This window comes from Cricetulus griseus, chromosome X, assembly GCF_003668045.3.
Source record: "Cricetulus griseus strain 17A/GY chromosome X, alternate assembly CriGri-PICRH-1.0, whole genome shotgun sequence".
In the NCBI taxonomy this organism is placed as follows: domain Eukaryota; kingdom Metazoa; phylum Chordata; class Mammalia; order Rodentia; family Cricetidae; genus Cricetulus; species Cricetulus griseus.
In genome coordinates, this window is record NC_048604.1 from 66,169,869 (window position 1) to 66,192,792 (window position 22,924).

The following is a 22,924-nucleotide window of genomic DNA, read 5'->3' on the forward strand; positions in this document are numbered from 1 at the left end:
AGTAATTTTCCTGATTCAGGGACACCACATATATCAGTTACTCATTCTTGAATTTCAGAATATGAGTCAACTTATTTTCTCAGTATTGTGTCTACTTTTTGCATATGGCAGATTTTTTTTTGTTGGTGTGGCTCTTTTGGCATTTTGCAGTGTATAACATTGGCATATAGTCCATATACAACTTAAGTAAAGTTCATAGCTTGCCTTTTGTGAGAGGCTGGACCTAAGAATCATTTTTTTTTCTCACTGAGTTGATGTGTATTTCAATACACATCAAATTTAGGGATGCCTATATGGTGTTACAATGGAGAATTTGTTTTCATTTTCTTTTGTTAAGAATGTTTCCCCTCCTTTGCTATCTCCTTTTCCTCCTGTCCCATTTTTATTTTGTTAATATTTTGATTTTTAAATTAAAATATAACAACATGATTTTCCCCCCAACTCCTACCATGTATTCCTCTTTATTTTCAAAATCATGGCTTCTTTTTCTTTAATTGTTGATATATGTGGTGTATGGGTGCATGTGTGTGTGTGCACACTCGTGTGTGTGTGTGTGTGTGTGTGTGTGTGTGTGTGTGTGTATGTATGTGTGTGTGTATATGCACATGTATGTATTTATATATTCATAAATATATGAGTACTATCTGTCCAGTCTGTTTAATGTTACAGTATTTTGCTCTCAGGGCTGACCACTTGGTATCATATAAACAATTGGGGGCTCTTCCTGGAGAAGTCTATTTCTGCCATTCCCAGCATTCCTTAGATGCCTATACTTCTTTATCTCTGTTTGGGGCCCTATGAGATTTCTCCCTTCCATATTAGCATGTCTGTTGGTTGTCTTCCTTGTTCAGGTTTTCGTTAGGTAGCCATGTTATTGAGACTTCATGGGTGTAGCTTCCCTGAAAGTTCAGGGAGATGTATTCTCACTATAGATTTCCTGTTCCTCTGGATCTTAGAGTCTGGCATCTCTTCCATAATGTTTTCTGAGATTTAGATGCAAGAGTTGGGTTTTAAATGTATCTGTTGTGTCTGGACACCCCGTGATCAGTTGTTGCCTGCATTTTGACCAATTGTGGTTTTCTGTAATGATCTCCATCTGTTGCAAAGAGAAGCTTTTTTTTTGGTAAGGTGTAAGATGTGCACTTATCTATGGGTATTAAAATAAATATTTATAATGCAGTTAAGAATTTTGTTGGTTTAGTAAAGTGGTGATTATAGGTTCTCCTCCAAGGTCTGTGATGTCACTAGCTTCAGGTAGTTGGCTAGGATTCCAGTACCAGGTGTTTATTTCCCTCTTGTTAAGCTGGGCTTAATTCCAATTAGAAAGCTGTTGTTTACCACCAAGATATGCCCACCACCATTGCATTCTTAAGATTTGTCATGCCATGCTGGTCTGGTTGTGGAACATTGGAGTCATAGCTGGGTAGGACTATTGATTGCTTCCCTACTTTAGTAGTTTGCATGGTACCATCTGGTACCGTGAAAGCCAGTCTTAAGGGAAAAAACTTTCAGGTCAGATTAAGCTCATCCTCCAGTTTCTGTATCCAAACTGGAATAGGAACTTCCCTTCAATCCATAGAAGGGAACCAAAGGCAACTGCAATAGCCTGTAATGTTTGGGCTTGTCTTGGACTTCCCTGGCCAAGAACTCAAGACTGCCACCATCTTCTTGGTCCCTTTTGCCCCATTATTAGCCCCCTTCTGATTACAGGCTTTTTGTATTTCATTATGTAATGTTTTTTCCTTTCCACCCCTCACTTGTGCTTTCTTGTTCCCTGGAGGTAGACACTGTCTTTGTTAAGGTTTCTATTGCTGTGAAAAGACACCATGATCATGGCAACTCTTAAAAAGAAAAACATTTAATTGGGGTGGGTTACATTTTCAGAGGTTTAATCCATTATCATGGTGTGACATGGTAGTTTGTAGGCAGACATGGTGCTGGAGAAGTAGCTGAGTGTCCTGCATCTTGGTTTGTAGGCAACAGGAAGTGGCCTATCTCACTGGGTGTAGCTTGAGCATATATGAAACCTCAATGCCCGCCTCCACAGTGACACACTTACTCCAACAAGGCCACACCTAGTCCACCAAGGTCATATCTCCTAATAGTGCCAGTCCCTTTAGGGGCCATTTTCTTCCAAAACACCACAGGGACTAATGCAGAAAACATGGAAGAATGCTGATTATTGGCTTACTTTCCATGGCTTACTCAACCTGTTTTTTTAAACAACCCAGGACTACCCTCCCAGGGGTGACATTACCCACAGTAGGCTGGACTTTCCCACATTAACCATCAATCAAGAAAATTCCTCACAGACCAATCTGATGGAAGCAATTGACTCTAGTTTGTGTTAAGTTGACAAAAACTAACTGGCACAATTAAACCCTTATCAACTCGACACTCAAACATCTAACTACTTAATCATAATCTTTCATTTCTTGTTTATCCTCAAGATCTCATGTTAACATCACAGTACAAAACAATATAATTTTAAAAGTCCCTTTTAAATTTTTCAACACATTTAAAGTCCAACGTCTTAAAGAACCCAACATTCTTAACTATAAATTTCTGTAACAAAAAACAAGTTAAATACTTTCATATTCCTAAAGGGAATAATCAGAGCTCAGTCAAAAACTCAAGTTCAGCCATGTCTGATATTTGGGGCTTACTCATGGACTTCTTGGTTCCAAAAGGCTTTGTTAGCCCCATTGCTCCAGCTCTGGTATCTGCAACATAGGCTCACTCCAGCTCTACTCCACACCTGTCATTGTTCATGGTTGTCATCTCACAGCCCTGGCATTTCAATATCCTTGAGTCCTGGGATATCTATTACTGCTGAGGCTTTCCATTAACCAACAGCCTTCTGACCTCTCCTAAGGGACTCCAACCCTGCCACATGGTGTCAAACCACTTCTTTTCTCCATGACTGCTTTAATCCTGAAGTATCCCTGATGCCAAAAATCACTATCACTGGGGGCCTCTTAGACATTACCAAATTTGGCTGCCAGTTTGAAATACAGCCATGGCTACCCTGGACCATATCTTCTGTGTTCTCCGACCCTAAGGAAATAATCCCCAGAAGATTTTGCTTTAATGATGCTGAATTCTTAATCACAGCTGATTCTTCAACCCAGCTGACTAGCATCTAATGTCACAGTAAGTAAAGGTTTTACTCATGTGGATTCTTAATTCAAAACATCACGCAAACAGCCCCAACATAGTCTTTGAGGAACTCTGCTCTGCTCTGGAAAAAGTTGTTACAGCTCTCTTCTGCTTCCTTTCTGGCAAAAGAAAGTTATTACAACAAACCACACTCAAAAGATTCATTGGGAAGGAGGAATCCTGCCTCTGCCAGGGTGGAAAAAGACAGCCCCAAACTGAACAGGTACAGGGCTTATATAGGGTTTCATAAGGGTGGAGCTTTGCAGGGTAAAACATTTCAGGGTGGGGGTAAGTAGGATCTCAAACCTGAGCTTAGAACAAGCTCAGAGATTTGTTAGATTTCATGCTCAGGGATTGGTTGGTTTTGTGTTCAGGGGTTGGTTTGGTTTTTATGTTCAGGGACTGGTTGATTTTCATGCTCAGGAACTGGTTAGATTACAAATCCTGAGTTGGTTATGTGCAGGGAGTGTTTCCTTGGCTCTGGTCTCAATATATTTGAGAGAATTATATCTAGGTGATATGTTCTGTTCTTAGAATTTTCAGAAGCTACTGTACTGGTTTCTATAGTGGCTGAATCACTTCACATTCCCAACAGTGAATACGGGTTCCTCTTTTTCTACATCCTTACCAGCATGTGTTGTCATTAGATTTCTTTATGTTAGTCATTTTTTACTGGGTAATGTGGCATCTAAATGGAGTATTTCCAAGTTGACTAAGGATTTTTGAATATGTTCTCAAATGTCAGCTACTTGTGTTTAATCTTTTGAAAACTATCTTCTCTCCATTAGCCAATTTAATGATTGAAAAATGGTTTTCTTCTGTTGCCTAAATTTTGCAGCTCTTTATAGAGCATGACTAGTTGGCAAAGTTTTTTCTCACATTCTGTGGATTCTCATTTCACTCTTTTTTCTGTGCTTTTAAATTTTATGTAGTCTTATTTAGCGATTCTTGAGGTTATTTTCTGTACTATTAGAGTCTCTTTAAGAAAGTTATTACCTATGCCTATATCTCTAAATGTTTTTCTGTTCTAGCTGTTTCAAAGGTCTAGGTCTTATATTACAGTTTTTTATTTATTTTGAATTTATTTTTTATGTAGAATAAGAGATGGATTTACTTTATTCTTTCTGATATCAAGTTTCCCCAGCACATTTCTGAAAGAGTCTGTCTGTTTAACAATATGTGCATCATTGATATTTTGGTCCAGCTGGAGAGATGGCTCAGCAGTTAAGAGTGTTTTACTGCTGGGTTTGGTTCCCAACACCCACATCAGGTGGCTCACAACGGCCTGTAACTCTATTCAGTGGATCTGACACCCTTTCTGACATCCATGGCCTCCTGTACAAATGTATTGTACATGAACTCACATGGGCACATACACATAAATTTTAAAAATCTTTATCTGTATCTGTGTGGGTTTATTTCCATGTCCCCTGTTCTGTTCTGTTATTCTGCATTAGGTTTTTTTTGTAACACTTATATTCTCTTTGTCACTATACTTTTATATTGTAATTTAAGGTCAGGTATTCCTTCTGCTTGTGGTAGTTTTGTCTGTTTGCATATAAATTTTGAGATTTTTCTACACTCCTGTGAAGAATGTAGTTGGAATTCTAATAGGGATTATGTTAAATTATAAGCATCTTCTGGTAATACAGCTATTTTTACAGCATTAATTCTGCTAATATGAGCATGGAAGTTCTTTGCACCTTTTAATGTATCCCATCTTCTTTTGAAATAGTTGTAAAGTTTTCAGCGTAGGGATCCTTTACCTCTTTAGTTTTGCTTATACCTAGGTATTTTATTTTTGAGGGTTTTTTGTATCTATTGTAAATGGAATATTTTTTCTAATTTATTGTAGTGAATTTCTTATGTGTATATAGAAATAGTACTGATTTTTTTAAAATGTTGATTTTTGTCAGCTCTGAGGGTTTCTTGGTGCAGTATTTGGGATTTAAAAAAAATTGGATCATGTCTGAAAATAGGGTTAATGTGACTTATTTCCTATTCTTTTTGTCTTAGTGCTCTAGCTAAGTGCTATATTTAGTAAGAGTGGAGAAGTTGGATACTCTTGTCTCACTTCAGTTTTTATATGAAATGTCTTTGTGTTTTCCCCATTTCATATAATTTTGGCCATAGTTTTGTTCATATATAGCCTTGTGTGTGTCAAAAGATGTTGCTTGTTTTTAGTTTCTTGATGGCTTTTTTCAGGAAGGAATATTGAACTTTGTTGGTTGTCTTCTGGATCTACTAAGATGATCATGTAATTTATGTGTTCTATTACATTTATTAATATGCTTTTGTTGAGCCACATTAGCATTCCTGGGATGAAATCAATGTGGTTATTATATTAATCACAGTTCTATAGAGGAATAGAACTGATAGATTGAATATGTATTTAAGGGGGATTTATTAGAATGTCTTACAGGCTGTAAGCTGCCTACTGCGACAATGGTTGTCTCTTGATAGAAAGATCAAGAATCTGTTAGTTGTTCAGTTCAGGAGACTGAATGTTTCAGCTAGTCTTCAATCTTCATTAGGATTCTAAAAAAAGTAGGTTCTAATAACAGCAAAAGAATGCCTCATCAGCAGGACAGGTGAACTTGTCAGCAAGAGTAGTGGCAAGCAGGCAGAAAGCTTTCTTCCACATTCTTTTATGTAGGCTGACACCAGAAAGTGTGGCTCAGATTTAGGGTGGGTCTTTTCATCTAAGTGATCCAATGAGAAAATTCTTCATGCCTGTGATTCCAGATGGAGCTAACAAACAAGATTAGCCATCACAGTTATGATGTAGGATCTTTCTGATGTGTCCTTGAATTTTGCTTTCAAGTATGTTTTGTGTCTATGCTCATAAAGGAAATTTGTCTATAGCTTCATTTTTTTTGTCCATATCAGGTTTTGGTAGGGGAATAATACTTTCTTCATAGAATATATTTAGTAGTGTTCCTTCTTTTTTATTTTATGGAACAGTTTTAGAAGTATTTGTGTACTTCCTTAAAAGTGGGTAGCATTCAGCTGTGAATCCAATTGGAGAGATGTTCATTATAAATTACTGCTTCAGTCTTATTGACTATCTTCTTGATTTACTTTTGGAAGGTCAGATGTGTTTGTTTCTCCCAGATTTTCTTGATTTTTGTTTATCCCACAAATATAACTTATATTTGTATTTATGTATTTTTATATCTATTTTATTAATAGATATTTTATTAACTTTCCCCCTAATCGTTCTTATTTCTTGTCATCTCCGGCATTCGAGTTTGTCTTGTTCTTTTTCTCTAGTATGTTGAGGTGTATCATTAGGTTGCTTATATGTGATTCTGATTTTCTTTTTAATATAAGCTCCTCTAGCTCTAGACTTTCTGCTTAGACCTCCCTTAGACGTACCACAAAGTTCGAGGTAAATTGTACTATTGCTTTCATTTTACTCTATGAATTTTTTTATTGTCTTCCTTGTTTCCTTAACATTCCATAATATTGATTTTTTATTAATTTATTTTTTACATTACAGTCCCAGTTCCCACTATCTCTCTCCTCCTGTTCCCGCTACCCCCTACCATCTGCTCTACTGAGAGGGTGAGGCCTCCCCTTGGAAGTCTACTAAGTCAGTCCCATCATCTCCTTGAGGCAGGACCAAGGCATCTCTCCACCCCCAAAACCCTGTGTCTACAATATTGATTTTAAAATACATTGTTCTGTCTCCAAGTATCTGTGTAGTTTCTGTACTTTCTCATAATGTTAATTTTTAGTTTTAGTCCTCTATGTTCTGCTTAGATACAAGAAACTATTCTTTACATTTGTTTAGGTTTGCTTTGTCGCCAACAATAGAGAAGGTTCTGTAGGGAGTTGATACCTGTTCATATACAGTTGATTTATGATATGATTTAGCTCTGAAATTTGTTGTTCTATAGTTTGGAAAAAAACTATTTAAAGATGAGAATGTGATAATTCTGGCTCCTACTGCGGTATCAGGATCTATATGACCTTTTAATGCCTTTTATTTTTTGTTTAATGAAGTTGTGAGTGTCATAGATATTTTCAATTGATTTATGTTCTTTTTTTGAGGAAACACATAAAGAATATCCTTTTATTCTCCATTTCTGAATTCAGGTAAAGGGAAGGTGATGTAGTTTCTGCACCTATTTTTTTCTTTTCTTTTTTCTCCATATTTTTATTTATATTAGAAACAAGATTGTTTTACATGTTGATACCAGTTCCCTCTCCCTCCCTTCCTCCCCTGCCCCCCACTAACACCCTACCTATCCCATACCAATTCTACTCCCCAGGGAGAGTGAGGTCTTCCATGGGGGGTTGTTCAGAGTCTGTCATGTCCTTTAGGATAGGGCCTAGGCCCACCCCCATGTGTCTAGGCTGAGGGAGTATCCCTCTATGTGAAATAGGCTCCCAAAGTCCATTCCTATGCTAGGGATAAGTACTAATCTACTACAAGAGGCCCCATAGATTTCTGAGGCCTCCACACTGACATCCATATTCATGGGGTCTGGGGGCCAAGAGTTCCCCCTTGTTGAGGTCAGCTGTTTCTGTGGGTTTCACCAGCCTGGTCCTGGTCGTCACTTCTCCTTCTCTGCAACTGGATTCCAGTTCAGTTCTGTGTTTAGCTGTGGCTGTCTGCTTGTACTTCCTTCAGGTGCTGGATGAAGGCTCTAGGATGGCATATAAGTTAGTTGTTAATCTTATTATCAGGGGAGGGCATTTAAGGTAGCCTGTGCACTGTCGCTTGGATATTTAGTTGGTGTCATCCTTGTAGATCTCTGGACATTTCCCTAGTGCCTGATTTCTCTTTAAACCTATACTGGCTCCCTCTCTGATGGTATCTTTTATTTTGTTCTCCTCTATTCTTCCCCCCTATACAAACTTCCTGCTCCCTTATGTCCTCCTCACACCTCCTCTTCTCTCCTCATTCTGCTAGCTCTTCTCCCCTCTACTCATGCTCCCAGTTTGCTCAGATCTTGTCTATTTCCCCTTCCACAGGGGACCATGTGTGTCTCTCTTAGAGTTCTCCTTATTGCCTAAATTCTCCAGTGGTGTAGATTTTAGGCTGGTAATCCTTTGCTCTATGTGTAAAATCCATATATGAGTGAGTGCATACCATGTTTCTCTTTTTGTGACTGGGTTACCTGGGTCAGAATGGTTTCTTCTAGTTCCATCCATTTGCCTGCAAATTTCAAGATTCCATTCTTTTTTTCTGCTGAGTAGTACTCCATTGTGTAAATGTACCACATTTTCTTCATCCATTCTTCAATTGAGGGGCCTCTAGGTTGCTTCCAGGTTCTGGCTATTACAAATAATGCTGCTATGAATATAGTTGAACAGATGTCCTTGTTGTATGAACATGCTTCTTTTGGATATATGCCTAAGAGTGGAATTGCTGGATCTTGTGGTAAACTGATTCCCATTTTCCTGAGGAATTGCCATACTGATTTCCAATGTGGCTGTACAAGTTGGCACTTCCACCAGCAGTGGAGGAGTGTTCCCCTTTCTCTACATCCTCTCTAGCATAAGTTATCATTGGTGGTTTTGATTTTGGCCTTTGTGACAGGAGTATCTGACAGAAAGATGGTATCTCAGAGTTGTTTTGATTTGGATTTCCCTGATGACTAAGGATGTTGAACAGTTTCTTATGTATCTTTCAGCCATTTTAGATTCCTCCATTGAGAATTCTCTATTTAGTTCTGTACCCCACTTTTTAATTGGATTATGTGGTGATTTCAAAACTAGCTGCTTGAGTTCTTTTTAAATTTTGGAGATCAGCCCTCTGTCGGATATGGGGTTGATGAAATCTTTTCCCTTTCTTTGGGCTGCCAGTTTTTTGTCTTGCTAACTGTGTCCTTTGGCTTACAGAAGCTTCTCAGTTTAAGTAGGAACCATTTATTAATTGTTGATTTCAATGTCTGTGCTACAGGTGTAATGTTCAGGAAGCTGTCTCCAGTACCAATTCCTTCAAGGGTATTTCTCATTTTGTCTTCTAAGAGGTTCAATGTGGCTGGATTTATGTTGAGGTCTTTCATCCATTTGAACTTAAGTTTTGTGCATGGCGATAGATAGACTTTGATCTGTCTGAAGTCTTCTACATGCCAGCATCCAGTAATGCTAGCACCATTTGTTGAAGATGCTTTCTTTATTCCATTGTATATCCTTAGCTTCTTTGTCAAAAATCAGATTTTCGTAAGTATGTGAGTTAATATCCGGGTGTTCAATTCGTCTCCATTGGTCTACCTGTCTACTTTTGTGCCAATACCAAGCTGTTTTCAGGAATATGGCTCAGTAATAGAGCTTGAAGTCAGGGATGGTGATCCCGCCGGATATTCCTTTGTTGTACAGGGTTGTTTTGGCTATCCTGGGTCTTTTGTTTCTCCATATGAAGTTGAGAATTGCTCTTTCAAGGTCTGTGAAGAATTTTGTCGCTATTTTGATGGGGATTGCATTGAATCTGTAGATTGCTTTTGGCAAGATCGCCATTTTTACTATGTCGATCTTACCATCCAAGAGAATGGCAGATCTTTTCATTTTCTGGTTTGTTCTTTAATTTCTTTCTTTAAAGTCTCAAAGTTCTTGTTATACATGTCTTTTACTGGTTTGGTTAGTGTTACCCCAAGATATTTTATGTTGTTTGTGGCTATTGTAAAGGGTTTTGTTTCTCTGATTTCTTTCTCAGCCCTCTTATCATCTGTATGTAGTAGGGCTACTGATCTTTTTGAATTGCACTTGTATCCTGCCACTTTGCAGAAGGTGTTTATCAGCTGTAGGAGTTGCCTGGTAGAATTTTTTGGGTCACTTATGTAAACTATCATATTATCTGCTAACAGTGAGAGTTTGATTTCTTGCTTTCTAATTTGTATCCACTGGATCTCCTTTTGTTGTCTTATTGCTCTAGCTAGAACTTAAAGTAAATATTGAAGAGATATGGAGAGAGTGGACAGCCTTGTCTTGTTCCTGATTTTAGATGAATTGTGTTGAGTTTCTCATCATTTAGTTTGATGTTGGCTGTTGGTTTACTGTATATTGTTTTTATTATGTTCGGTTATATTCCTGTTATCCCTGATTTCTCCACGACCTTTATCATGAAGGGGTGTTGGATTTTGTCAAAGGCTTTTTTGACATTTAGTGAGATGATCATGTGGTTTTTCTCTTTCAGCTTGTTTATATGGTGGATGACATTGATGGATTTTCATAAGTTGAACCAACCTTGCATCCCTGGGATGAAGCCTACTTGATCATGGTTTATGATTTTTCTGATGTGTTCTTGGATTTGATTTGCCAGTATTTTATTGAGTATTTTTGCATAAGTTTTTATGAGGGATATTGGTCTGTAGTTCTCTTTCTTAGTTGTGTCTTTGTGTGGCTTGGGTATCAAGGTAATTGTTGTCTCATAAAAAGAGTTTGGCAATGAACACTCTGCTTCTATTATGTGGAACAATTTGAGGAGTATTGGCATTTGCTCTTCTTTGAATTTCTGGTAGAATTCTGCAGTGAAGCCATCTGGCCCTGGGCCTTTTTTTTTTTTTTTTGGTTGGGAGACTTTTGACTTTTGATGACTGCTTCTATTTCCTTAGGTGTTATAAGTCTGTTTAGGTTGCTTATCAGTTCTTGATTCAATTTTGGTGATATCTGTCCAGAAAACTGTCCATTTCCTTTAAATTTTCCAATTTTGTGGAGTACAGGTTTTCAAAGTATGACCTGAAGATTCTCTAGATTTCCTTAGTGTCCATTGTTATGTCCTCCTTTTCATTTCTGATTTTGTTAATTTGCCTTTCTCTCTCTGCCTTTTGGTTAGTTTGGATAAATGTTTGTCTCTCTTGTTGATTGTCTCAAATAACTAACTCTTTGTGACATTTGTTCTTTGAATTGCTTTCCTTATTTCGACTTTTTGATTTCTGCCCTCAGTTTGATTATTTTATGGTGTCTACTCCTCCAGGGTGAATTTGCTTCCATTTGTTCTAGAGCTTTCAGTTGTGATGTCAACTCTCTGGTGTGACTATTCTATAGTTTCTCCAAGTAAAGCTATGAACGTTCTTCTTAGTACTGCTTTCAAAGTGTCCCATAAGTTTGGGTATGTTGTGTCTTCGTTTTCATTGAATTCTAGGAAGTCGTTAATTTCTTTGTTGATTTCTTCCTTGATCCAGGAATTGCATGTTGTTCAAGTCCCATGAGATGGTAGGTTTTCTGCATTTTGTGTTGTTCTTGAATTCTAACTTTAAAGCATGGTGTTCTTATAAGACACAGGGGGTTATTACAATTTTTTGTACCTGTTGGGGTTTGCTATGTTCCCAAGTTTGTGGTCTATTTTAGAGAAGGTTCCATGTGGTGCTGAAAAGAAGGTATATTCTTTTGTGTTTGAATGGAATGTTCTATAGATGTCTGTTATTCCCAATTGGGTCATAACTTCTGTTAGTTCCTTTGTATCTTTTTTAAGTTTCTGTGTGGTGGTCCTGTCCAGTGGTGAGAGTGGGGTGTTGAAGTCTCCCACTATAACAGTGTGAGGTCTTATTTGTGATTTGAATTTAAATAATGTTTCTTTTACGAACATTGGTGCCTTTGATATTTGGGGCATAGATCTTTAGAATTGAGACTTCTTCCTGATGGATTTTTCCTGTGATGAATAGAATATGAAATGACCTTCTTCATCTCTTTTGACTGATTTTAGTTTTATGTCTAATTTGTTAGATACTAGGATAGCTACCCTAGCTTGTTTTTTGGGTCCATTTGATAGGAATATCTTATCCCAACCCTTCACTCTGAGGGAATGTCTGCCTTTGAAGTTGAGGTGTGTTTCTTGTATGCAGCAGAAGGATGGATTCTGTCTTTGTATCCATTCTGTTATCTTGTGTCTTTTTATAGGTGAGTTAAGACCATTAATATTGAGGGAAATTAAGGATCATTGAGTGCTTATTCTTGTTTGTTTTTGATTTGTTGTTGGTAGTGTTATTGTATGTGGATTCATGCTGCTTTTTCTTTTGGCTTTTGGTAAAGTGGTATTATCTATTGCCTTTGTTTTTTTGTGAATGTCGTTAACTTCCTTAGGTTGGAGTTTTCCTTCCAGTACTTTCTGTAGGGCTGGATTAGTGGTTGCATATTGTTTAAATCTTGTTTGTCATGGAATATCTTCTTTTCTCTTGTTTACAATAATTGAAAGCTTTTCTGGGTATAGTAGTCTGGGCTGGCATCCGTGTTCTCTTAGAGTTGGTAGAATATCTATCCAGGTCATTCTGGCTTTCAGAGTTTCCATGGAGAAGTCTGGTGTAATTCTGATAGGTTTGCCTTTATATGTTACTCGGGCTTTTTCCTTTGCCACTCTTAATATTCTTTCTTTATTCTGTACATTTGGGGCTTTATAATGTGGCGAGGTGTCTTTTTTGTGGTGTTCTGTAGGCCTCTTGTACTTTCATTGGCATGTCTTTAGGTTTGGAAAGTTTTCTTCTATGATTTTGTTGTATATGTTTTCTGTACCTTTCCGTTGGGTTTCCTCACCTTCTTCTATATCTATTATTCTTCAATTTGGTCTTTTCACAGTGTCCCATATTTCCTGGATATTTTGTATTAAGGATTTGTTGGACTTAAGATTATCTTTGGTTGATGAATCTATTTCCTGTAGTTTATCTTCAGCGTCTGAGATTCTGTCTTCCATCTTTTGTATTCTGTTGCTTATGCTTGCATCTGTGGTTCCTGATTGTTTACTCAGCTTTTCTATTTCCAGCATTCCCTCAGTTTGTGTTTTCTTTATTGTCTCAATTTCTGTTTTCACGTCTTGAACTGTCTGAATTGTTTCCCTCACCTGTTTGCTTGTATTTTCTTGGCTTTCCTTAAAAGATTTGTTTTTGGTTTGTCTTTTCTTCCATTTCTCTGAAGGATTTTCTCATTTCCTCTCTTAGGGTCTCTATCATCTGTGTGAAGTTGTTTTTAAGGTTGCTCTCTTCTGCTTCGTCTGTGTTGGGATGTTCACTTCTTGCTGGTATAGAGTCTCTAGACTCTGGTGGCATATTGGTTTTTCTGATGTTGGATGTGTTCTTATATTGTTTTCTTCCCATCTCGTCTTCCAGTGGGTGCAGGTGGCGTCAATTCCTTTCCTGGTGTGTATGGGTCCAAGGTTCTCTTCCATTGGGTGCAAGAGGGTCTTATACTCTCATGGGTCTCAAGGTGGGTGGAGGCAGGTCTGAGGCACTTGCTTTCCAGGTGGATGAGGGCAGGACTAGCACAGAGATGTCAGCAGACTCAGGGTTGCTTGGTCCTCAGGGGCTGAGTCGACCTGCCTGTAAACCCCAGATGGGAGTTCCCAGATTGGGCAGGTGGAAGTTGGGCCCAAGGCAGGGGCTGAAGCAGCTCACCTCTCTGTCCTGAGTGGTGGTGGGAGTAGCCCAGCGATCTCTGCAGACTCGGGGTAGCTTGGTCCTCAGGGGCTGAGTTGACCTGCCTGCAGACCCCAGGAAAGGAGTTCCCAGAGTGGACAGGCGGAAGTTGGGCCCAAGTCAGTGGCCAGAAGCAGCTCACCTCTGCCCTGAATGAGGGCAGGAGTAGCCCATCGATCTCAGTAGACTCAGGGTTGCTTGGTCCTCAGGGGTGGAGTCCACCTGCCTGCAGAACCCAGGACTGGAGTCTGTTTTATCTTCTTGATGAGTTCTCTTTAACCGTATAGAATAGCTTTCTTCACATCTTCTAAGCAGTTTTGGTTTGAAGTCTACTTCATCAGATGGGAGAATAGCTCTTCTTTTTGGTTTCTGTTTTGTTTGTTGTGTTTTGTTTTTTTTAAGACAGGGTTCCTTTTTGTAGCCCTGGCTGCCCTAAAACTCACTCTGTAGACCAGACTGGCTTCAGACTTACAGAGATTCATCTTTCTATGATTCCTGCATGCTTGAATTAAAGGTGTGCACCACCACCACCCACCTAGCTCTTCTTTTTTAGATTTTTTATTGGACTGGGTTTCTCTGTGTGTTACTGGCTGTTCTGGAACTCACTCTGTTGTCCAGGCTGGCTTTGAACTCAGAGATCCACCCGCCTCTGCCTCCTGAGTGCTGGGATTAAAGATATGCCCAGCTTTCTTTTTGAATTTTATTTGCTTAGTAGGTTACTTTCCATCCTTTGACTGTTAGTTTATAGATGATCTTATGAGTGAGCTTTGTGCTTTGAAGACCACAGATGATTGGATCTTGTTTTTTGTTTAATCTAGCCACCTAGACTGCATGATTTAAATGATGGTTTAAAGCTGTATGTCTTTAAAACTGTCATTGAGAGGGATTTGATATTTCCTATGGATTTGATGGTCATTGTTCCATTTAGTTAGATAATAAGTAATGTTTTCTTCCATATTTCATTTATTATTTATTTGCCATTGAGCCTTTTGAATGTATGACTGAATCTCTTTCTGATGTTTGCTTTCTGGTACTGAGGACTTGGGAGCTTCTAGCAATGTCACAGCAAAATACAACAAAGAAACACACACAGAGGTAGGGTGGAAGACAATCTTAAGAGCCTTTTCAGGCATGATACAACCTAGAACAAAACAACTATTATAGCATGAAAGTCTAGAGTAAAAAAATAAAATAAGACTAAAATAAAATAGAAGATATTATAATCTTGCTGATTGTCACTCATAGTCAGCATGATGTGGCTTCTCTTTCCTCCTGGATTGTCTTCTGTAGTGGTCTGTACAGGTAGGGGAGGTGACGAAAGATGCTAATCTTGGTAATTCAAACAAGTTAGACTTTTATGTATATATTAGGTTTTTCCATGATTCCCCAGATTGAGACCCCTCACCTACTAGTTAAAACTTGTTTCTGGTGTTTTATAGATTGTTCTTTTTACTAATTGAACTTTCTGTGACTAAGGCTTTGAGGGAGTGTGGAAGGGCCACCTACTTGTCACTTGTTCACTTCTGGCAGCATCCATTGACTGTGCAATGTTCAGCATCTCACTTTTCTCATTCCCCATGTAGCTTCAAGCAATGGGTAGGGGGATGTCTTCTCAAGCTATTAACTCCAGGGTGTGAGGGGAAACATATCTCAGATTCAGACTCCTGTGTTTCACTTCTATATATGTCTCCCCAATCTGTGTTCTAATGGCCAAATCTCTAGTTATGGTATAATATAGCCAACCCCTGGTTGTGTTTCTTTAGCCAAGTCCATCTCTCTGCAACCTTTTTTTTTTCTTGTGGAATGCATGACCAGGAGGAAATAGTACCTACCTGGCCGGAAACTCTCACTCTGATCTGTCAATATGATGTAGTTGTGCACTGGTTGGTGTATAAAAACAATTTAAAAGAGAAGTGGTGTTGAAGACCTTGGGGTGTTAAAAGCAAGGATTTTAAAAATAAGAATGAAGACAACTAGAGGAGATAGGATATGTAAAGAAAATCTACTTGGATATCTTAATGAGTAACATAACTTAAACATTTTTCACATTTTGTGTTTTTTGGCATGTGTTAACCATCCCTCTAACATTGACAATGGTTTTAATTTTATGTATGCTTTTAAGATAAAGAATAATCTTAGAATTTTAAATATCTACTCACTCTATCCTCACTTTTTAATCTCTTCAATAGAATACAGAGTCATTAAGAAATGATACATGGCAGAGATGGGGAAAAGACAATTCAAGACAGTTACTAGATGCTTCAAAGGTAAGATTTAGCCAACATTTCTACATCTAGTAGAAAAAGTGTGCAAGCCCATGGAACATTTCCCAATTTATGCTGCATATTTACTAAATATTTTACATTTCCCAAATACTTTCTCTTTTCGTAATTTTTTTTTCTTAACACTGGCAGGAAGGTATGTTTCTACTAGGAATGCAGAAAGAAATCTTGGTATTTTCCTACCACTGCAGAAATCTGAATCCCTTGAGGTCAATGCCAATTAGAGTAACATTTTCAGAAAGCTTTTATAAATGTAATGGCAGCTTGTTGCCACTCAAATTTATCCTAATTCCTGTCTGATACATGGAATGTTGCCATTTTTCAAGTGGGTAAAGTTCCTTTACCATAGAAGATTTTCAGATAGCAGAATGCCAGGGGATTTTAAGCTCGTTAGATCCCTTGGGATAAATGATGCTGAGTTTAAATATTGATGAGGTTTATTTTTCATTGTTAATTTATATGAAAGATACCTTTCATAATTCCCACTGCTTCAAAATAAGATATGTAAATTTCAATGATAAAAAAATGCTATTAGAATATCTACATAATGGGAACTTAATTTTTTTCTTGTTTAATTATTATTTGCAATTTAGGCACAAAGCATTGTTCTAATTTATTCAGAGACTGTATAAATAAATTTATTTTCCACTATTAAATTGAATCTTTAAGTAGGAAATATGTTCAGTCGTCTCATTGTCCAAGATACCATTTAATTTGTTTATATTTCAGTCTTCTGCTTTGTTGAAGACCTCATTATCTTGTGTGATATTCGCCAGAACTGTTGCTAAAACTTGTTGCTTAGCCTTTTAGAAGAAAAATGTCAGAAAAAGATGCTGTCAGAATAAAAATCACCTTTTGATGTTTTCCTCTTACAAAATGCTGTTAAGAGTGTTGATCAAAAAATCGATAACACATTAATGACAATTACTTTTTATGTCTCACTGGTAAGAATAAGAAGGCACTTTCGCGTTTTATAATTCTATTTTCATACCTTAGCTATTTGTGTTTGTAAAGAACTATGCTCTTGTTCATTAATTATTGATTGTTATGAATACTGCAAAACATCATTAAATCTGTGTACTTCACTTGGTATTTTTAGTCTTGAAGACTTTCAGCATTAGAAAATCTAAATATTAAGCCTAATTGTCATTATCTTCTCAACTCTTACATTTTCCCAAATGATTTTATTTTATATAATCTCTCACTTTAGCAATAACATTAACATCTTTGAAAAATTTATAGTAGGTAAGATAATATATAAGGCTACTTGGGAGAATATATGTAGCATTTATTTTCTAAATGAATCCAGAAAACATTGAAGCCTGTCTTGCGTGTATACATAAGATACCGTGATGTGTATGTACCATAGGAAAGAAAAGACGCAAAAGGTATTGTTCCTAATCTTAAGAAATTTACTGTGCAGTAGAAAAAAGAACATGTGTGCAAAATATTATAGCATAAGATAGATTAAAAATACTTTGTTTCTAGATATGTACATAAGGCACAATAATAAGATAAAGGATTAATTGTATAATTTTATTAATTATAAAAATATGTATGTAAAGAAAACAACTGAGATATAGATCTTCAGCTATGTTGACCTTGTTTGCCTGCTTGCTTATTGAATTATAGTGAGTGACATTAAGGGAGTCAGGATTAATTAAGTAAAACTATAATGTTAGGTAAGTCACTTAAACTAATTTCAAAAACTATTTAGAAAAACTAACCTGAGTATTTGTTATATTTAAATATTTATTGTATAAATTTACCTATATGCTAGTTCTGAAAGTGTTTTGCTTTACTATGCCAGGGTAGATGCAGTGCCTTTATATTTATTTTAGGGATAGTCATTAGATTAAGGCACCTGAAATTCTGTAATAGCTAATAACTACACTACTTGGTATCATTTTTACCTAGGCTCTCCAGGCATGGCCACTGATAGAAAAGAGAACATGTTGGCATGGGCATGCAGGAGGAGGACTCCACACAGACCCAAAAGAAGGGGTAAGAATGAATACCGAATCATTCTATGTTGACTTTAAAAAAATACTTTTAGAAGGAATGAATGACAAGTAACTGGAAATTCTTGGTGATTATTATACCTTAGTAGATGTGTCCTTAAGATTATTATATTCTAATACTGTTTGATTGGCTCATCTAATGATGCTTTCTAGTACTAAAACCCCCACATAAATTGGTGAATATTATATAGATGGGATTTTCTTTGACATCTAACAAAAATTCATGATTGACTAAATTTAAAAAATCCATCAACTTAAATGTTGTATTTTGGTTGTTGTTATTGTTGATTTGGTTTGTTGAGACAGAGTCTTGTATATATGTAAGACAGAGTCATGTATGTATCTCATTCTGGCTTCAACCGCAGGGTCTTCCTGTTTCAATCTATCAAGCACTGGTTTACATGTTTATGATATCATGTTCTAAATGCTTTAGTTCTCTAAAAGAGCATTGACTAGCTTTGTTATATAACATAGACTTATGAGTAAGTAGACAAGTTGGGTTTAATAATTATAATTTGTGTGTTAAGGTCAATGCTTTACATGTATATACTTAGGTCTTGGAATATCAGTTAGCTTCATGGTAAATCTTCTGTCTACATGATCCAGCTCTTACTGATATTCTTTAACATTATCACTGTTATTATCATATAGACAGGTTAATCAGTAGAGCCACTAAAAGGAAAAGTTCTATTTGGACTATACTTTCACTAAGTGAGTGAAAATGTCACCAGAGTACTGTTACATATTTCTCCATCTGGTTCTTTTTTGGGGCTTGCCTCAAACTAATCTTTCTCCCTTTTTTTCTCCCTGCCTCTTTCTTCTTCTTTGTCTCTCCTTCCCCTTTATCCTTTATCTCTCATTTTCTCATATAGACACGGTATCTCTAAGTAGCAATGAGTTAAGGAAACAAAATTTTATGCAAAAGTGCTCTGTAAATTAAAGGTGCTAAGTAAATATGAATTATTTTATTGTTAGTGGATAATTGGTAAGAAAATTTTGTTTTCCTGATGTCTAGTGTTGCTCTGTACTTTCAGGGAACTCAAAGCACATTGTATTCATATTTCCATTTCTGTATATGTCACTAGCCTTCATGGCTGTATTTGGAACTAACACAGTATAATATGATAACATTTTTAAAAAAAAATCCAGCCAAGTAGTGATATTTGTTTATCCATGTGTTAATCTTTGGCATGATATTTGCCAGTTTTTAGGATCATCTGTCACTAAGAACTCTTAAGGATAGTTGTCAGTAATGTTCTATGACCAAAAATATGTGGACTAATAAAGGCCACTTCTCTTATACTGCAGCTAAACAAGAATTTTATATGTGTTGTATTATTTAAATGTTGAAAGTGTTTTTTCATCTAATGATAAAATTTTGATATTGTTACATTTAAAAATGACATAGGATAAATTTTAAATAACTTCTTTTCAGATAAAATAGAGCAAAGCAATCATAATCATATTTTATATTGCTCTTCACAGCTTTTTTGTTTTGAAATCTTTGTATAACTTGAACGTTGTTGCTAAATGGAATCATAGAATAATAGGGCTTAGAGGTCAAATGGAAAAGAAAAAGAGACATAGTGTATAATTATCATTGAGAGCCTCAGCTCTAGAGCCACACTGCATTTGAATCCAGGCTCCATCACTTCCTAATGGAATGGCATCAAACAAATTCCTGAAACTGGATGCTTCAGGTGTTTCTGGAAGATGGAGTTAATAAAAATACTAGAAGGAATTGAAATTCGGTAATTCTACTCACCGTGCTAAAGTTCTTAAATAGTGATCAGGGTATAGAAGGTGCTCAGTAAATATTAGGTATTGTTACAGTGTGTAAGGCCCTCCTCTACTGCAGTGCTTCCATTTATAAAGTATGTGTCTGGGCCAGGAAGATTGCTCAGCATGTTCAGTTCCCTGCAGTCAAGCCTGACATCTCCTGTAACACACACACACACACACACACACACACACACACACACACACACACACACACACACACATGTAATAAGAAACTTAATTTTAAAATGTTTATGTTATGTACTTGCTTTATGCCAAACTTTATGCTACAAATGGGAGATATAATACTTAACAAGACAAAGTCCTTGCTATCTTAAAATTTAACTGTTGAGATGACAGAATATATAAACTACTAAATAGAATGTTTACCAGCATAACAAATGATTGATTTTATAATGAAACTAAGTGAAACATATACAGCTTGATGTTTTTTATTCTTTTCCATTTGTTTATTTTTTACAAATACTGCCATTAACAATTACCATTTCAGAATATATTTTAAATCTACTTATCTCATGTGGCTGTCATAAGGGTTTGTGGAAAGGGCCTGGTAGTTTCATTGTTTGAAAATTCTGCTTTTTAAAATAGATGAATTGTTTGTTCTATAATAGAATATTGCGATTTCTAAAGATTGGAGATTTTTAAAAAAGCTAATTTGTTATTTCTGTGTGAATATGTGTGAGTGCATGCAGGCATGCATATGCCATGGTACACATGTGAGAGTCAGAAGATATCTTTTCATTTTTATTTGGGTGTGGGAGATTTATCACAGATTGCCAGGCCTGTATGGCAACCACATTTACATGCTAAGCAATCTTGCTAACCAGGATTGGAGTCTTTATTTCTACATTTAAACATTTAGTTATACCTTTCTGTAGGAGAATCTGCTTGTTCTGTATGCTCTGCAGAATGATCTATAATATGCTTTTAATAAGTGAGCTCATTAAATTTATAGCAAGCTGCAATAAAATAATAGATAGAGGCTAGAGAGATGGCTCAGTGGTTAAGAGCACTGACTGTACTTCCAGAGGACCTTGGTTCACTTTCCAGTACCCACATGGCAACTCACAACTGTCTGTAGCTTCAGTTCCTGGGGACTTGGCACCCATGGCAAAACACCAATACACATAAAATTGAAACAAACAAATAAACAAATAGGGCATCAAGAGACTAGATGGCAATAGGGAAGTAAGTAGGTATGTTATATAGATAGACAGATGATCAGTAGAGAAATACCGCCCCCCCCACACACATATATAGCAAAATGCAGTTAGATCAAGCATTCAAAACATTCAGCAGAAATCAACAGGGAAAGCCCTGTTGAGACAGGCAGTTGGGGTTTCCAGTAGAGAACATTGTGGGTAGAAAAGAGTGGCCCCTCAGGTGAGGCTTCAGAGTAAATTAACAGATAGTAATGGATAGAGATAACATCATCAAATCAAACACAGTAGCCAACATAAACCAATTAAGGAAGTTGAGGCTGTCAGCTGGAGTTCCTGATTGAGCTATCTCTCCGTGTCTGAGCTTCCCATGGCTGAGCTTCTGGCATTTCTTTCCCACCGAAGGCATTTTTATATCATGGGATAAACAATAGCAACCTCTGTTGGAAATAGCTTACCTTCTAGATGTTTTCAAGGACACAGTGTTTTTTATTCTTGGCCTGCTTTGCTCTTCTCTTCCCTCTCCAACACAGACTTAGCCATTCCCCTTGAATGCCTTGGAGGACACTTGACAAACATGCTTGGGTCTGAAGTAAGTGTGTGTGTGTGTGTGTGTGTGTGTGTGTGTGTGTGTGTGTGTGTGTGTGTGTGTGTACTCTTTTTCTAGAGCCAGCATCTCAGTGAGATAAAATAGCATGTGACAATTTACCAGTATAACATACATCACACTGTCAGTGGATTTTGTCCTATTCACTTAATAAGGACAACAATAATGCAGAACTCAATGAAATGACCACTTACTTCTGACTAAATACTCTGCTTCATAGTCTTTTTTTATGTTAGACATACTTTCTCATTGATTGATGTACAATCTAAAGAGGGAGATTAACACTCGATAGAGCAATCAGAGAACTTTAGCATAAATCTTGATATAACCAAAAGATGTGAAAAGGCAACCTGAAGTAATGAAAATTGGAAGATTGGAAAAATAGCATCTCAGCTTGTTAAAATGAGTGGGACAACAAACCAGTGGAAAAGAATGCCTGGGTGACACGGGGAGTGAGTTTTCTGGCTCTTATTTTATAAATTATCAGACAGCCTAAGGATCACCTTATCAACTTGGCTTACTTTGGGGATAAAGAACTGACTGGACAACATGAACATCCGTATGCTTGTTAGTTACTTTTTATTATAAGTTATTAAATGGACTGTCAGGTACAAATCCATCTCATGTGCAGCATAATCCATTTCCTCTGGTCCTAATCACCACTGCATAAGCTCTTTATTGAAATTTCAGACTAACAGAGCTTAGAAAACAAACCCCAAGGTAAAGAGAAAATAACAATAATTGCAAAGCCTTTTCCGACAGTTTATATTTTGCTCTCCTATTCCAAACTCATTACAGTTATAATAATGTAGGGGGACTTCTCTGCTTGCTCTCTGGAGTTTTCTGTTAGACATCTACTGAACTTGCTTGTCTTTGACCTAGCTTTTATCAAGTCAGTGTTCTCTTTATCAATACTGAAGTATCCATTTTAATTATTCCTTTAATTGAAGTTGCCTTTAGCTTGGGTTGAGAAGACAGTTTTCTTCCCTGAATGGTTTGTCTGTCCCTGAAATAATGTTAAATTAGTTCTTTAGGGAGATGACATTCAGCCTATATACCAGATTTTACAGAGCAGATACTATTCCAAGTTTTTTTTTTGGGGGGGGGGTGGAGATTTCCTTCTTCACCAAAAGTTTTATCTGTAGGTATTTTATTTTAAATTCAGTGTGATTATGTAAGTTAATATATTTCTTGCTATTAAATTTAGGGATATCTGGAGCTGGGAATATGGTTCAGTGGTTAAGAGCACTGGCTGCTCTTCCAGAGGACCTGGGTTCAAATTCCAGCATCCACATGGGAGCTCGCAACTGTCTGTAACTCCAATTTTAGGGGACCTGACACCTTCACACAGCCATACATTTAGGAAAAACACCAATGTACAAAAATAAAAAAATTAGGGATATCTGTAAAACCAGAATTCTTAAATTCTTCATCAGTGAAGGAAAGGACAATTCTGCTATCTTTGTCAAAATACTGTTTTCTTATTTCTTATTCTCATTTTGTCAGAGCTCAGTGGGCTGCATTCTCTTGAAATGAATGA

At 36.9% G+C, this 22,924-nt stretch overlaps 1 protein-coding gene across 1 annotated transcript in view; it reads left to right on the forward strand.

The window, feature by feature from the left end:
- The window catches only part of Abcb7 (ATP binding cassette subfamily B member 7), a 129,801-nt gene that overhangs the window by 45,969 nt on the left and 60,908 nt on the right, over positions 1 to 22,924 (forward strand). Inside the window, exons 2-3 of the mRNA XM_027433065.2 lie at positions 15,704 to 15,781; positions 17,714 to 17,800. Of these exons, the coding sequence (XP_027288866.1) occupies positions 15,704 to 15,781; positions 17,714 to 17,800 (165 nt within the window). The remainder of the gene's footprint in view (positions 1 to 15,703; positions 15,782 to 17,713; positions 17,801 to 22,924) is intronic.